We start from the raw sequence: 18084 nt of genomic DNA on the forward strand, positions 1-18084 counted from the left end.
ACAGGCATTAAATAATTTTTTTAATTTTTTGATGTTGAATTGATTATGAGGACCAGTGATTGAATTGCCTTTTTGTGTTCTTTTTAGTTACACCGACCTTAAGGAATACCCCTGATGAAGGGTAATGGGACCCGAAATGCATTGGGTACATTGGTAAATTGCCGAGATGGTAATTAGCTGGATATCCTTTCCCAGCGTTGACAAGCATTTTTCGTTTGAAAATATTGAATGCAAGCAACATTTGAAATTAAATTGATTTGATAAAGACAACGACTTCTGATTGTCATTACTCTCTACATGAAACTTGATTCCAAACAGCGAATGGCTTTTTTATAGCCCATAGCAAAGTGCTCACGCCAGCAAAAAGCTCCGTTCTTTTTGCACTTTTGTTTGGCATTTGACCGTGAGTCGCCATTGGACAGGCGTCATGGCGTTTTGAGCACAACCTTTTAAAATTGCTACTTTTTGATTCTACATTTATAAACTTGTGCACGTTGGCATTTGTTTTGTAAACCTACCAAACCCACACATTTCTGAAAACAAAACACCCGGGGGATTATAGGGAGGTATGGCTTGCGTGGATCCCCCAACGTTTTCTTACCCAGAAACCTCAAATTTAGCTGAAAAAAGTCACTTTTTCAACACATTTTGGTGTGGGAAAGTTGTGGCATCACAGGGCTGACACAAATGTCCTACCACCCAGCATTCCGCCAGGTCTCCTGATAAAAATGGTGCCTCACTCGTGTGGGAGGCCCAAGTACCCGTGACAGACAAGGGCCCAAAACGTATTGAGGCAACATCAAAATTGCCTACACAGAACGACCTGGTTTTGCAAGGGGGGTAACCTGGGTTTTTGGCCCCGTGCTCGGCGGCCAGCTAGGGAAACCTACCAAACCCACACATTTCTGAAAACTAGACACCCCGGGGATTATAAGGAGGTATGGCTTGCATGCATCCCCTGACTTTTTCTTACTCAGAATCCCCTGCGAACCTCAAATTTAGCTGAAAGAAATCACTTTTTCCAAAAAAATTTGTGTGGGAAAGTGGTGGCATCACCGGGCTGACACAAATTTTCTACCAAACCTCATTCCCCCAGGTCACCCGATAAAAATGGTGCATCACTCGTGTGGGAGGCCCAAGTACCCACAACAGGTAAGGGCCCAAAACGTATTGAGGCGACATCAAAATTGCCTCTCAAAAAACGACTTGGTTTTGCAAGGGGGGTCACCTGGGTTTTTGGCCCCGTGCTCGGCGGCCAGCTTGGGAAACCTACCAAACTCACACATTTCTGAAAACTAGACACCTGGAGGATTCCAGGGAGATATGGCTTGCGTGGATCCCCCAAAATCTTCTTACCCAGAATCCCTGCAAACCTCAAATTTACCTGGAAAAAAATCACTTTTTCCACAGTTTTTTGTGTGGGAAAGTTGTGGCATCACCGGCCTGACACAAATTTCCTACTACCCAGCGTTCCCCCAGGTCTCCGGTAAACGTATTGAGGCGACATCAAAGTTGCCTATCACAAAATGACCTGGTTTTGCAAGGGGGGGTCACCTGGGTTTTTGACCCCATGCTCGGTGGCCAGCTAGAGAAACCTACCAAACCCACACATTTCTAAAACTAGACACCCAGGGGATTCCATGGAGGTATGGCTTGCGTGGATCCCCCAACTTTTTCTAACCCAGAATCCCTTGCAAACCTCAAATTTAGCTGACAAAAATCACTTTTTCTACACATTTTTGTGTGGGAAAGTTGTGGCATCACTGGGCTGACACAAATTTCCTACCACCCAGCGTTCCCCCAGGTCTCCTGATAAAAATGGTGCCTCACTCGTGTGGGAGGCCCAAGTTCCTGTGACAGGCAAGGGGCCAAAACGTAGTGGGGCAACATCAAAATTGCCTATCACAAAATGTTTTGGGGTTCAAAATCTACAGCTAGACACTTTGCAAAAAAAGGGTTATTTTTCACAGCGAAATTGAGGTGTCCACGTTGCGTTTTGCGCAGTTTCCTGTCACGGGTACTAGGCCTACCCACACAAGTGAGGGGCCATTTTTCTTGGAAGACTTTGGGGAACGCGGGGTGGGGGGAAGTTTGTGAATCCACGCAGATTCCAGAACTTTCCACCACAGAAATGTGAGGAAAATGTGTTTTTTTGGACAAATTGCGATGTTTGCCAGGGATTCTGGGTAAAAGAACCTGGTGAGAGCCAGTTGAGTCACTCCATCCTGGATTCCCCTGGGAGTCTAGTTTTAAAAAATGTATAGGTTTGCTAGGTTTCCCTAAGGTCCGGCAGAGCTAAGGTTAAAAAACGACAGCTACGCACTTTGCAAAAAAAGGGTCAGTTTTCACTGCGAAGATGTGGTGTGTCCACATTGTGTTTTGGGCCGTTTCCTGTTGCAGGCACTAGGCCTACCCACACAACTGAGGTACCATTTTTATCTGGAGACTTAGGGTAACACAGAATTGTAGAGCAACTGTTATTATCTATTTTCTTTTTTTTTTTTTTTTTTAAACAATTTTTATTGAAGTTGAAAACACAGAGTCATCATTTCAACACAATATCACAGCAAAACACAATTTAACAATACTCATGGACTGTGTACATTCATTACTTTGGGAGGCTATAGTTCGGTTCGTCTCTGCATTGCCATATCTGCTGCCGGCGAGGTACAAATTTCCCCTACATAGGCATTACAACCACCCCATTTCTTGGGGCAGCCCCTCAGTTTGTAGACCTCCTTCTCCGCTATCATGCATCTATCCATCTCTGCCACCCAGCCAACTGTTAAGGACCGTCTATGAGATCCCAAAAGCATCGCTATTGCCCGTTTTACCAGGAGGTACCCCAGTGCGACCCATTATTGCTCTAGTTCTGTCAGATCAGTGGCCTCCCATATGTTTAGGATCCCCAACATTGGTGTCAATTGGATCGGTTTACCCAATGTGTCTTGCATTTTCTTAGTTGCATTACCCCACAGAGGACGTATTTTGGGACAGTCCCACAAGGTATGGTAAAAGGTGCTTTCTTGGCGGCAGCCTCTGAGGCACAATGTTATCGTCGCAACTGCCTATTTTAACCAGCAGCACCCCAGGAAGGTCAGACCTATGTATAATTTTTAGTTGTATGAGGCGAAAGCGGTGGTTTATTGCCGTCTCCCTGGGGGACATTAAAGCTGACTGCCAGTCCTCGTCATCTATTGGTCCCATGTCCACCTGCCAGCAATCACGAAGTGTTATTACCTATTGACTTTCGATGCATTTCTGCCTTCCAAATGAAAGACAATGTGTAAAAAATAAGTCATTTTGAAAAATGTCCTACAATTCTCATGCTTGCATGGGTACTCACAATTTCGGAAATGTGCAAATATCTACTGTTTCTAAACTCTATATTTTGTTCTAATTTCAGAAATACATAGGTGTCTTTCATACTGATTTTTCCATGTATATATTTTCCCAAATGAATTGCTATATACCCGGAACATAATGAAAAACCATTGCAAGACGCTGCTCAGTTATTGGCTCTGTGTTCGCCGGGTTCTTTGTGAACCTCCAAGTCCTATATATCCCCACAACCAGAAAGGTCTAGCGGATGTAACGGTATATTGCTTTCAAACAGCTGTCACAATTAGAAGAAGTTACAGGTGAAAACGTTGGTACAAATGGCTGTTTTTTTTCAACTAATTTAAAATGTTTCCTATATTTAACTGTTAGTTTCTATAAAGAAACCTTGAATGATCTACACAAATGACTCCTTGCTGAATTTAGAATTTTGTCTACTTTCCAGGATCCATTAATGCTTTCATACCCATTTCTACCATTAACTGGAAGGAGGTTGAAAGCACAAAAAAATAGCAAAAATAGGCTATGTCCCAGAAAAATGCCAAAACTGAGTAGAAAATGTTGGTTTTCCGACAAAAGTCTGCTTGTCCCTGAATGCTGGGAAGATGGTGATTTCAGCACCACAACCCCTTTTTTGATACCATTTGCAGGGAAAAAAACAGACGCTTTCATTTGTAGCCCTTTTTCCCCATTTTTCCACACAACAAAAACATTTTGCTGTATTTTGGCTAATTTCTGGGTCCCCTCCAGGGGAATCCACAAACCCTGGGTACCTTTAGAATCCCCATGATGTTGGAAAAAAAGGTCGCAAATTTGGTGTGGATACCTTATGTGGTCAAAAAGTTACAGGGGCCTAAGCGTGAACTACCCCAAATAGCCTACAAAAAGGCTTAGCACAGGGGGTAAAAGGCCTAGCAGTGAAGGGGTTAAGTGGTTGTCTATTTACTTACTTTTATACTATCGCGCAACTTCCTCTGATGTGTCTGTAAAACGTACCTTTTGTCCCGAAGTTTTGTCCTGAATTTTGACCTCTCATCCTTTATTTTTGTCCTGAATTTCGACCCTTTGTATGAAGGTCTAGACTTACCGTCCTGAATTTGATTGAACCCATGCTGTTTGTTCACCCTAGGCGTGCTACACTGATTCACACATACACAGCCCTGCCAAGTGCCACGCATCAGGCGTTAGACTAACGCATTTCAGTGTGGTACTCCGCATTACCGCACTGAAATGCACTGTCACGCATATGCGTGTGTCACTGTCACCTGTCACTGAAAGCCCTGAGTAAAACCGAAAGTCTGTTGTAGCTCACCGCCCATGGCTTGCGCACTGCTCCAGCAGGGTTGGGGCTCACAGCTAAGCTAAAGGCTGCTGGCAGCTTTAGCTCAGCTTTTACAATGTATCAAGATTGTGATTCCAACTGCTGGGGCTCCTCTCTTACTGTCAGCCAGCCTGACGTCATCACGGGGGACCGGACGTCACATCCTGCTGCAGAGCGCCAGGAGTATGTTTTGCGAGCTGAAGGCAGCTGGCAATTTTATGGGCAGGCACAGCGCGGCATATAATCTTGGCCGAGGGAGCGAGGGACCTTTACATATATTATGGCGCCGGCCGCTGGCTCTTTACGGCCCAGTCTGCTATGGGCTAGCTGTTGTTATTCCCATGTACCCCCCTGAGAATTCAATATTTTACTGCGGCTCAGAGAGAGGAGTGGGTGACACAAGAGGTCTGTTACTGGGCGGCCCCTCCTGGAACTCGCAGGAGTGACAGGACAGTCCTCAGGCCTGGGCGGCTATCACTGGAGGTGGGCCAGGTGGGGGGGGGGCAAACTCTAATTGCCACGGCCCCCATGGAGGCTGGCGCCCTGAGCCTGCCTGCAACTTATGGAGCGCCAAAAAATTCAAGGGCAGATTTGGTTAAGAGTGTTAATGGAGGCCGGCAACCAATCCGCTACCACCTCTGAAGTTGTCCTGGGTATTGTCAGCATGTAATTAACATGTATACCTCACCTGGATGATGGTAAGACAATATACACATACATATATATAAATGCATATGCATATATATGCATATATATATATTTGCATATGTGTGCATGTAGAGAGAGGTGTAGAGGTAGAGAGTAGAGGATGAGTAATAGAGAGTAGAGAGTAATAGAGAGAGTAGCATAGAGAGTAGCAGAGTGAGTAGTAGAGAGTAGTATAATGAGTAGTAGAGAGTGAGTAGTAGAGGTAGAGAGGTAGAGGTGTAGAGGTAGAGAGTAGTAGGTGAGTAATAGCGAGTAGTAGAGAGAGTAGCAGAGAGTGAGTAGTAGAGAGTAGTAGGGTGAGTAATAGCGAGTAGTAGAGAGAGTAGCAGAGAGTGAGTAGTAGAGTGAGTAGTAGAGAGTGAGTAGTAGAGTGAGTAGTAGAGAGTGAGTAGTAGAGTAGGAGAGAGAGTAGCAGAGAGTGGGTAGTAGAGAGTAGTATAGTGAGTAGTAGAGAGTGAGTAGTAGAGAGTAGTAGAGAGTGAGTAGCAGAGGTAGAGAGGTAGAGGTGTAGAGGTAGAGGTGTAGAGGTAGAGAGTAGTAGAGAGAGAGGTAGAGTAGAGGATGAGTAATAGAGAGTAGTAGAGTGAGTAGTAGAGCGTAGTAGAGAGTAGCAGAGAGTGAGTAGTAGAGTGAGTAGTAGAGAGGGTAGCAGAGAGTGAGTAGTAAAGAGAGTAGCAGAGAGTGAGTAGTAGAGAGTAGTAGAGAGAGTAGCAAGTAGAGAGTGAGTAGTAGTTGATATTGTTTTTTTTATTTTTTATTTTTATTATTTTTTTTTTTTCCTCATATGACCTCCATAGCAACTGTCGCCTCTCGACCTATCCCACCACTGGCGCAGATGACTATTTAGTGGTACTTAGTCTTCAGCTGAAGTATTCCAAACAGGGAGATACCCGTTTATACTCAACTTAAGCTGACCCAGAGGTGTTAATCATTGGAAAATACCTAAAAAAAAAAAAATGTAAAAAAAGAACAGACCTTGGTTGACCCAAAAGTACTCAGAAGAGGTCATCCAAACAACTCCAAAACGAGCCGGTATCAAGCCTTGCCCTGAAAACGTTAACCCTCTGATCTATAGCTCGGTAATACTTGACAGAGTTCCACCAAGCATTCCAACTAGGGGGGGGGGGGATTCCTGACGCCACAGCAAACAGATCTCTCTTCTGGACAGTAAAGTCAAATGGAATACCAATTTATGTTGGGGTTCAAGGTGATATCGAGACTCACCCGAGTTAGGCACAAAACCAAAAAGAATAAGAATTGGGCTTACCTCCACTTCCGCACCCATGACCCTGGAAATAGTCTTACCCACTTCTGACCAGAATTCAAGTATCTTAGGGCAGGATGCAAATATGTGAACGTCATCCGCCTTCTGAAATCCACACCTCCAGCATTTAGCTTGTCCTCCACCCTTCAGTTTAGAAATTTTAAAAGGGGTCCAATATATCCTGTGGAGTGTGAAGAAATGATTCCTTCTAAGTGCAGCAGATTTAACCACGGAATAAAGCAGATCATTAGATACTTGCCATAACTCTTTCCAGTCCTCGCTTGACAAGTAGTTCTCCCAGACCTGGTAAGGCTTTTCCGACCACCGTTCTACTGCAGCCAGAAAATAGTTATACCATAAAGCAACTTCTTTCTTCCTCGGAGTTTGCAAGTCATTTTCCATGAAGTTTTCCTCACAAAACAACCAGTTTTGGGAACTACACCAAGAGGAGAGCTGGTAGTATTTGAATCTGGACAACGTTCCTTTTGTGATGTGGTGCCAGGCCTCCCAGGGGAGACATTTACTATCCACTACCAATTCTCCCCAATGGAGGACTCCTGCTGCTTTCAGGAGCTGCGCTAAAGCATCCGAGAGGCACTCGGGAGTTCCAGGTGAGTCACACACCGGAGCCCATTCACTGTAATAAGAAAGCCCCAAACAGGTTCGAGAATCTGACCACAGCTTGGCCGCCATACGTAGCGTCTTCAGCCGAACTTTTTTATAGAATTTTGGAGAACCGAATTTATACATAAAGCCATGTTCCTCTGAGCCCACCAGCATAGCTTGAAACATTTTACCAATCATTGAGGAATCCGGTGTATGCAGAAGCATCCTGACATTTTTCAGCTGATAGGCCCAACAGTAAAGCTGAAAGTCTGGTAAACCCATACCACCCTGTTTTAGTTTGCGCCTAAGTTTTTTCCATGACAGCCTAATCCCTTTTCCTGCCAAGATAAAAGACGAAATCCTGTCCTGAATTTTAAGAATCTCGGCTCTTGGGAATTCTAACGGGATATTATTAAAGAGATAGGCGTACTTCGGAAGAATACACATTTTAACCAAGTTGACCCGGCCATAGTGGGATATAGGGATGTTCTGCCATCTTTTTAAGAGAGAGTCAACTTCCTTTGAAACTCTATCAAGGTTGACCTTTGGAATTTTCGTGGGATCATGAGTTATTACAATTGCGAGATATCTGAGTCCGGTCGCAGATGGATGAACCTGATTAACAGTGTTCCAAGCCATAACCTCGGTCTTATCTTTATTTATTTCATAGTCCGATAGTTTCCCATAGTTTTGAGTCTCAAGTATAAGTTCATGTAAGGTAGTGTCCACATTAGAAGAAAACACAACGAGATTATCTGCATATAAGGCTAATTTCCTGCTATACCCAGCAAATTCAAAAGGAGCAATTCTATTGTTTAATCTTAAACTTTGAGCTAAAGGCTCTATATAAATATCAAATAGGATCGGGGATAAAGGGCAGCCTTGCCTAGCACCACGTTCTATATTGACAATAGAGGAGAGATTACCATTGACTAAAATCCGGGCCCGAGGAGTAGTATATATTTTTTTTATAACATCTCTAAATCCAGGAGTAGCCGGCCGCGAGCCAGACGCCCTGGCCGGCTTCTGTTTGTGATGATGGTGCTGACGTTGAGGCTGACCTTTGAGGGGTAGTGCGCTGTGGAAATCAATACTGGATCCCCCCTGATCTTACCTGGATCGTACCTAGTCTGCCGGAGCCTTGTTTCCCGAGGTTCGGGCGGTTTGCGGTAGGAGAGAGTCCGCGTGCTGCTCCGGAGGCGTCTGCTGTTCGTCCCCTACTCTGCGACGCTTGGTTGTGGCGGTCGCTAGGGGGAGGTCGGGCTGGGCCGGTCCGCCCGCTCTCTTCCCGCTGTCCTCCCGTTGCCCTTCACCTGCTTTGTTGTAGGGGCGGGGGGCTGCATTTGCTTTCTTCTATCTCCCCTCAGCCTCCGTAGTTACGCGACCCCCAGCTGGTATTGTTTTTGGTCAGTGGAGAGAGGCGGAGGGACTGGGGGAGATGCAGGAGATGCGGGTGACGTCGGAGGAGAGGTCAGGCTGCTGATTGCCGATTGCTGATTGTCGACAGCCTGCCGACTAGGTGGATTGAGGGTAGTAAATTGCTGGTAGTTAGGTTTTTTTTTTCTCCTTATTTTCAAAAGTTGATTTTTTTTTCTTGGAGGTCTGTTTAGCTCCTTGCACTATAGGACACATAATAGGACTTGATGCGTCTTGAGTATTCTAGAACTCTCTGATAAGATAGACAAGCTATAAATAGTAAGATCTGCCTGTTTAAGCAAGTATAGTAGTCAAAGTTCAGTTGGTTTATTTTCCTTTTTTTTTTCTCTCTAGATGCATGAATTTTCTGCTCTTATTTTCTTTAGGGCTGCCGGTGCACTTGCGAAGCATCGTCGGGTCTGGTGTATTATTAACCCTAATGCTCCTGATACTTCTGGTAGGGTTAGGTCTGGAAATAAGTAAGGTTTATCCCCTGGGCCTTACATTGATCTAACGGGGGTAGCAAGACAGCGGGTGGCCCCACTTTATTTTCGTTCTGTTCTTTTGAAAGAGCAGACAACACAGGGCACTACAATAAGATATGAGTCTTACCCCTACCCCTACCCTATGGAGGTAGTTATCCAACAAGCTGCTAGACAACCTGACCCCCCCCAAAACCGTATTGGCGGACAGGGATGATCAGTTAGCTGTGCAGTTTCCTTATACTCAAGGCTGTTTAAGTTCCACTATCACCTCCACTACCTCCGTTACCTCTACTACTAAATCCTCCACAACCTCCCTCGCTTCTTCTCTAAAATCAACCATTGAGTTGGCTCGGGGGAGGAGGTATAAGTTAAGGTCACGTTCTTTCTTAGGGTCAGATCTTCCGGCAGCGCAAATTCATCATTCCTCTGAGATCTGCAAAGGGGGAACCAGACAGAATCCCAATCAGAGACAGCTATCTAGTAGCCTGAATAAACCAGTGAAGTCCAACCCAGTAAAGTGTCGTAAAAAAAACAAGAATTCAGTTCCTATAAAGGTTGCACCCTCACTTCGTTCCTATTTTATGGCTAACTCACAGGGCAGTATAGACCCCGTACTTTCTGTCCAGACTAAGTCCACAGTTCCTGGGGAAGAAAACAGCGACGTGGCCCCCTCTATCTTACTATCTCATCGTTTTGCCCCCTTGACCGTTTTACCTGTGTCTTCAGGGGCTGACAGACAAGAAGAGCCTGAGGAGGCGGGCTCTTTGCCCGTAGAGGAGGCTGCTCAAAGTGCAGATACAGTACAGGGGCTGTTAAAACAATTGACTTTGGAAATTGGGGCGCGTTTTTCGACTTCGGAACTGATGCAGAAAAAAATACAAGACACTTGCACTAGCTTAGAGGAAAACTTTTTGGCACTTAACCACAGGATGGATGAATTAGAACTAAAAGTAGGGGATTTGAACAAGGAAGTAAAGGATAATGCCCTAGAGGTATTAAACCTTAAGGCCAAGGAGCGGGAAATGGTAGAGAGATTGGAGAGGCTGGAGAATATGTCAAGAAGAAACAACATCCGGATTTTAGACTTAAAGGAAGGGCTGGAAGGAGATCATTTAAAATCCTATTTTGTTGGTATTCTGACCAAGGCTTTCCCCCAGATTGCTTCGGCTTCGGTCTGGGAATCCGAAATTCAACATATCCACAGAGATCCCTTTAAGTTAAATCCGGCTCGGAAAAAACCTAGAAAGATCTTGGTTTTCATACAGTCTTATTCTCTTAAGGAGCACTTATTGGGGGCAGCACTTAAACTTGAAAACATTCAGGTTCAAGATGCTTCCTGTAGAATCCGTTCTGATATTTCCCGGGCTATGGAGGATAGGAGATGGGAACTGGGAAAACGTATGGACACATTAAGGGATCTAGGAGCACAGTTGCAGTTGCGGTTCCCTGCTTTTTTGAAAGTGGTTCTTGCGAATAAAATGTATAACTTTAGGTTCCCGGAGGAGGTGGACAGCTTTCTTGCAAGGTACAATTCCACCGTGTAAGATTTATTTTTTATTTTTGTTTGATTAAGCACCTAAGAGTTTCTTTCAGAGGCTAGGCTATGGGTTTCTGGCTCAAAGGGCAATATTTATTGCCAAATGGTTGTCGGGAGGGTTCCCGTTGGGGGTGGGGTGGGTGGCTGGGTGGTCATGAAGGCCAGAGGGGTTTTTCACAGAGTTTGGTGGGGAGCATTGGGTAAAAATAAAAAAATATATATACATTTATTAAATTCATGTGACATTACAACCTCTAGTAGCAACTGTAGAGAATGGATTATGTGTCATGATGGGGGATAGCTCTGCTTGTAGTGGGAATCAATATCTTGAGTGTCTCAGCTGGAATGTTAATGGTTTGAGAGTTAGAAGAAGGCAACGTTTGATTCTGCAGTATTTAAGAAATAGTTCAGCTAAACTGCTCTTGATCCAGGAGACTCGTCTTTTGTCCGCAGAATGTAAGGCACTATTTGGTAAACAAAAATGGGTGGATAAAATCAGTGCTTCAGATCAGCAATGTTGCTCTAAGGGTGTTGCTATAATATTAAAAATGAACTCGGGAATTGAGCTTATTAAGTCTCAACTAGATAGCAGAGAACGTTGGGTTATAGCCGAAATCAAATTTAAAAGGGTTAAGTACACGCTAGTGAGTTACTATGGGCCTAATGAAGACGATATTTCTCCTTTGTATAACCTTTGTTTGGCCCTTGCTGACTTTGATGCTCCTTTGATTTTGGCTGGTGACTTCAACGTACTTTTAGATAATAACCTCGATAGATCATCTCCCCGAACTCATATTGCAGCCCCCCGGGTCAAAGCCCACTTGATGAATATTTTGAAAAATTTTAACCTATGTGATTTGTGGAGGAAAAAACATGGTGATCTCAGAGAGTACTCTTTTTATAGTAAAAAGAACTCCCACTATTCCAGGATAGACTATGTGTTTATTGATCACGTGGAATCTCATAAGGTGAGCTTAATTAAATATCTGCCCATTCATCTATCGGATCATGGCGCCATGGCATTTAAGTTAGAGTTCCCTCTGGATCACTGTTTAAGGAGATGGACATTAAATAGAAGGTTTCTCCTGCTATCTTCCACCCCTGGCCTTTTGAAGTCCGAAACTGTCACCTTTTTTCATAACAACTTAGGGTCTGCCCCCCAACATATTGTCTGGGACGCCTTCAAGGCCTGGTTGAGGGGGATTTTAAAAGGGGCGGTAATTGGGTGGGCCAGGTCAGAGAGGGAAGATTTGGTTAAGATGGAGCAGCAGGTAGCGGAGGCTGAAACTGTGTTGAAAGTAAGACCGCATGATGATCCAGAGAGAGAATATTGGGTAAAGAAAGTGCAGGAGCAGCTGTTAAATTTTAAACTTAAGACAGAAGAGATCTTACATCAAAAGTGGGAGATAAGTAAAATGCGTGAGTTCGATCAAGGGAAGGATTGTGGTAAGCTCCTTGCTATTAAATCACGGATCGATAGAGCTAGTACGTATATCAACAAGATTAAAGTGGGTACACAACTCATAGTGGAAAAAGATAAAATAGAACAGGCATTTACGGGGTTCTTTCAAGATCTTTACCATGAAGATCTCCAGGAGTCTGAAGGGTGCATTGATAGATGGCTGGAACAAAAACACCTCTCGAGATTAACTGAGGCTAGTCAACAATTCCTCCTCTCGGAAATAATAGGGGCTGAGATTTTGAAAGTGTTTGAACTAGTTAAAAAAGGGAAAGCAGCAGGCCCAGATGCGATCCCGATGGAGGTGTATGCGATTCTGAAGGATGAAATTATCCCAGTCTGGTTAAATCTGTTTAATGATATATTAAAAGGTACATCCCCTTTGCCAGATTCTTGGTCTGATGCGGTCATTACCCTGATCTTGAAGCCTGGGAAGGACCCCTTCCAGTGTCAATCGTATCGCCTAATTTCCTTATTAAATGTTGATTATAAGGTTTTTGCAGGCATAATGAACAAACGACTTTGTAAAATTGCACCTCAAATAATCCATGAAGATCAAAAGGGTTTCCTTTCAGGTAGACAAATGTCAGATTTGGTATATACCTTAGTTGGTACAGTGGATCTGGCTTTATCCAGGGGTCTTCCTTTGTCAATCATCACGGTCGATGCGGCTAAAGCCTTCGATCGTGTGAATTGGCACTTTCTAGTAGTAGTTGATATTGTGAAGTGGATACTAAGATGTGATAACTTCGAGCTTTGTGAGCGTAAAGTTTTTGTTTTCGTAAATAGAAGACTCTTTCCTAAATTAATTCAAAGCAAGATCTATATTATATTTTATTAGCTTGTTGGGTGAGCCAAATGAAAATATCCAAGCAAGGTAAGTGCAGGATAAAGTATGTATTCACTTCGCAGGTAAGAGAGCAGAACAGCTCTTCTGCTTTTGCATTCACAATCCTGAAGCTGTAGCACTAAAAATCGTAACCTGCATTAGTGTCGCTGAGCAATACAATTAGAAAAGTAATTCTTGCTAAATACGTGCGCAAGAAACTATTTAAAACAGTGCACTGTAGCCCAGCATCAGTCCTCAGACCGGCAGGTACCTGAACTCACTGCCTCGAGAGCAGCTCTCTTTTATTATCTCTCGGTCACTGATAGTCTGGCTGACAGCACTTACCTGTTTATGTGCTACAGTCATATATGAAGTTTCCTTCATGCTTATGACTTCCCTTCAATGCGGTTACTAATGGGGAATGTCATTCAGGAATGGCCATAACACTTTCCATATTGCTACCATTACTCTTTCTGACTGTAATACACCTTCCAGGCTTTTGTGTTTAGGATTAATAGGACATCCGTCCTGAGAAGGGAAACTGATAAAGAAGTGCCCCTTCTCCCAAAATGTATGGTGGGTTAATAAAAAAAATGTAACTGCACATCCTTTTTGTTGCCTGTGTCAAACATTAACCGTTTCTCTTTTGGTCTATCATCGTCTGGCATATGTTTGCATTTTAATGAAAAAGGGGGTTGATATGCACATTATCCTTGTTGTTAGTTTTGGTCGGCTGTGGCGTGCTGCTGGGGTTTCACTCTCTGGTCTAGAGTGTAAGAATTCAGATGGAGACGCTTGGCATATATGTTTGCATCATCCCATAAGGGGACATATCGTTTTACACACAACAGTGCCCTGGCTGGCTGCACGCCTCTGTATGCCTCAGCCTCACTCTTCTGAGGCTTGCCCCATGCTGTCTGTCTGTGGCCACTGTCCGATCAGGTTACAAGGGTACTACATTAGTTCCCTTCCATTTCTGGTGCTTTGCAGCTGTTTTAAGATTCTCTTAAAGTTTCTCGTTGCTCAGATGAGTGTAATTTGGGATATTTATATTTTCCCCTCGTCTTCATTGCTTGATTTTGCTCAGGAGAAAGTGTCACTCATAGTCGTTGAAATGTCACTCATAATTACACAGAAATTATGAAAACGTCACACATAGCAATCTCAAGCCTTGGCAGCTATGCGTACACAATCACTATTGTGTTACACCGATCTGTGCACACAGCCCCTTCACGTGTTACAAGGATCCCCACACACATCCCTCACCCTGCGCTATACCGATCCATTCACAGACCTATCGCTGTGTCCACAGACCCCAGTACAGTCCACCTGCCTCCCTGATACTATCCGCTCCCCAGGACACTCACCTGCTCCGGCCGGCTGCAGCCAGAGGCCCCCCAGGAGGAGGATGGGGACCCATGTCATGATGAAGGGGTTCCAGTAGTGAGCTCATAGGAGGTGGGGTGGGGGGCAATAATCACAACCTGGAAGCAGATACCAGCTCCGATGAGAAGTTCACAAGAACTGAGTTCCGTTCGTCCCAGGGCTCGGAGGAAGAGTCGGGGAAGAGATCCAACTAATCAGAAGGCAGAACAGCAGCTTGTAGTAATGCATCAGGAAGAGCCCGTGAGGAGCTAGATAAGTGAAAGTGAAAATACGGAGGAGCCAGAAGTGCCGTTTTTAGGTCTCATCTGACCCAGCGCATGCGCTGGTCTGGCGAGACTTTTTGAGAGGGCTCCAAAAAGTGCTACCAGGCCAGCCTAGAGCTTCAGTGCATGTGCGCGGGCGCGCGCTTAACGCGATTACTTTCACTTTCGCGGCCGCCGGCCGCTTTGATGTTTGATCGCGATCTCTTTCGCGGCTGCTCGGCCGCTTGTTATGTTTTTATTACCGTTCAAGCACCGTGGCCGTCACTCGCTGACCTATTATCACACGAGCGGCATGAAGCGTCTGACTTTATTATGTCGATTTCTCACCAGTGGTGATGGCAGGTGCAGGAAGTTACGTGACATTTAACCATTGCTTCCACACCCTCGATTCTCAAACGCTGCTGACGTGAGCACTACTTTCAACCTTGACCTTTTGTGCCTAGTTGATGCGATGGTCTGGGTGCAAGCAGATGAAGGAATCCTGAGGGATTTGCTGGTGTTTCCTTTTTGAAGTCGAAGGACACTATGCTCTCCAGATGCTCCCGTCGTAGGCACACTGTTGTCTTCTGACCTGAGACGTGGACCATTAGCAGCTGCACACCTCGCCCATGAGCTGTGATGGCCCTGATATCAGCAGGGCTCTCTCGTCCTTTCATGTTTGAACAATAGATAACTCCTGCGAACACCACCATAAAAGGCTGTACCCAACTGAGAGACTGTTAACTTGTACTGTCCGGGTGTCCAATCTCGATCATGGAAGGGTTTGCTCCGTGCTAGAGTTTCATCATAGCCACATACGTTTTATATGCTTTTGAAGTAGATGCTCTGTATTCGAAAAATCTGAAAATGTGGCATGGACCTGGCCTTCCTAGATCTTCATTGGGCACTTGCTCTAGAGTAGCACCTTAAAGCTCACTGTTATTTAATGTGCCACATTTTCTAGAACTGTGTATTTTCTGAGTTTGAGGGCTTGAGACCTTGCCTATTAAAGCTTATTTTTAAAAACAGCTGCTATTGCATTTTCCAAAAACATAATTTATAATAGATATGCAGAGAGGGGCTTTTGGTTAGCGGCCTTCATACATTGGTCTTTTGAACTGGCATTCATTCCCATGTTACTTTCACCCACCACAGCATACACATTTTGGGCTTTAGGTCAGACAACTTTACCCATTGGCTCTCCTCATTTTGAGTGACTCCACAAAGTCTGTGCACATTGTTCACATCCAGGTATAAGTAGACCCCTTTTTTGAATGCCAAATCAGGTTCCAAGTGTGCATCTTTATTTTCATTATTTTGTATACTGACTTTAAACAAAGGCTATTTATTTTGCCTACACTCCCTTTTAAAGTTTGTTATATAAAGTGTTTCAATTACATTGTACCATGGTAGTTGCTTTCCTTTTGAGTGCTTGGTTATGGCGTGATTTATTCGGGCTTTTTCAGAAATAGTAGTAATAAAATGCATGGCATAACTGAAAAGCTTGTTTGAAAGCATGAGTAGAAATATAGCTGTATTGGGGAATGTTTTTACAAATAAAATTGTTATTGCAAGCGTACGGTGGACATGTTTAAGAGGCAGATTTATTTTTCTTTCCGTTCGTGTTATATATGCTTGCAGTAAACAGTAAAAACCGAAATGCACATGGCACGAGCCTGCCAGATCTGTTGGCTTTGCCAGTGCTCGTTAACTGTATGTGCTACTTTTAGCATGAGTCTATTAAGTGTAGTTTCAGGTGTGTACACCCCACTTTCTGCATCAACGAGGTACTTTGGTATTCAAGACGAGTCTGCCAATGCTTGTGCGGCCCCTTCTGTAATACAGATAGAGACCGTGCATGAATAGCATCAGGGCTATCCTAGGAGGCATGTCCTCATTTGCATGGAGTGTGGCCCCATACAAATGAGGGAAATACTGTGCCGTATTTTGAACGTGCGTAAAGAGGAAATCAGAAGGCCACTGACTTTGCAGCACAAAGAGGTGGCGCGTGGTATGTGTGCCCCCGTGAGCAAGCACTGCAAGGGGTAAAGAGGGTCCCATGATCTTTCAGGTATCCCCTACAGGCATGTATACTCACTCACTGCACCTGCCTACAGCGGGTTTGTGTCTTTCTCCCCCCTTTTGAAAAGATGCTTCAAACAGCTGCTCTGCCTTTCACCAATGAGCTGCCACAGGACAGTTGCAAGTTTGTACCTCGCCTGGGGGCAGTGTGTGATCTAGAATAGGTCTACCTCCCCTGTTCGTGCCTCAACACAACTTGCTGATGGTGCGCTGAAGAGCAAACAGGAACATTGTGCCCTTTACAGGTTACCAACTAGGATTTGGTTAGGACAGAGCTAGTTCTTTGAATGAGGAGAAAGCACCAAATTCTCAAGCAGTGCCTTCCTATTTTTCAAAAGTAGAAATCCACTGCTTTGAGAAGGGCAACTCTATTCAAATGGGAGGACAGAATGAAAGGGGCATTGAGCCGCTGCAGGACTGGTGCTTGTTTTGGCTTTATTTCAAATTCGGATTATCGTCTTTAGCTCTTTGGACCAGACTGGCAAACTTTTTTGCTAAACTAATTTAAACTTAGCAGCGTTACTTGCTACTTCAAGGCACTAGTAATTCGGACATTTAAAAAACCATCAAGTACACTTGCAATGGTGGAAAACAGCAAGCATGGCAAATGTGCCAAAGGTGTCAGCTTAGGTTTAAGAGGCCAACAAGGAGAACTGTTGGCAGAGTGGTGGCCATGAAAATGCACACAAGACCCACACCCTCTAACGAGTATCCACATTCTTGCATGGGCAGTGCCACCCTGGAAGGAGCTGTGAAGTTTATCTTTTCAAGACGTTCAAGTACAATGAGTTCAGCGGGGGAATTGATAGGGAACTGCCACAAAGCTCATGGTGGCTTCTGGAAAGGGTTTTTTCCCCACAGGGAAACAATTTTTCTTGTGGACGAAAAATAAGTTACATGTGGATCCACATTCCCAACAATATAATAATACTCTTGGAAAGTTTCCAATCGGTGGAAAATTAGCATGCAAAAATATAGGTATGTTGGTGTGCTCCTCGAAATGAACGACCGACTTCAAATATTCTTGGGGTGCTTGAACTTCACTGAAGAACTGTACAAATCCGTTTGCCAGTTGCCCGTCCTTTGGGTTAACGCATTCTTTCAGAGCCGCTGAACAGGTTATTATGTTCAGGCGTCTACACAAGGGTATTAGACATGTTGGTTGTTCTGATGAAAAGCCCAGGGAGCAGCAGAAACCTTGTGCCAATGATTATTTCCGGTATGAACAAAAATTGCAATTCGTGGATGGGCGTGGATGCTTTCATTGTTGTCTTCTCATCCACGTCAAATGGGCCAGATCGTACTCTTGTGCGTTCTTGTTTCAGCCATTGCTAGTTGTTCTGGTGGTTGTGATGGTAGGACTCTGCAGTGAGGTGAGAGAACTGTTGGCTGGCGCCCTTCACTGCTGCA

The 18084-nt window shown here is 44.4% G+C and overlaps 1 protein-coding gene across 2 annotated transcripts in view; it reads right to left on the bottom strand.

Moving 5' to 3' along the window:
* Positions 1-14525, bottom strand: part of LOC146869771 (class I histocompatibility antigen, Gogo-C*0203 alpha chain-like) — a 320615-nt gene extending 306090 nt beyond the window's left edge. For both annotated transcript variants that reach the window (XM_085614990.1, XM_085615000.1), the window contains exon 1: positions 14332-14525. In XM_085614990.1, the coding sequence (XP_085471116.1) occupies positions 14332-14389 (58 nt within the window). In that variant the 5' untranslated portion in view covers positions 14390-14525. The remainder of the gene's footprint in view (positions 1-14331) is intronic.
* Between the last annotated feature and the right edge of the window lie 3559 nt (positions 14526-18084).

The sequence above is a fragment of the Triturus cristatus genome, chromosome 1_1, assembly GCF_964204655.1.
Source record: "Triturus cristatus chromosome 1_1, aTriCri1.1, whole genome shotgun sequence".
NCBI classification, from domain to species: Eukaryota; Metazoa; Chordata; class Amphibia; order Caudata; family Salamandridae; genus Triturus; species Triturus cristatus.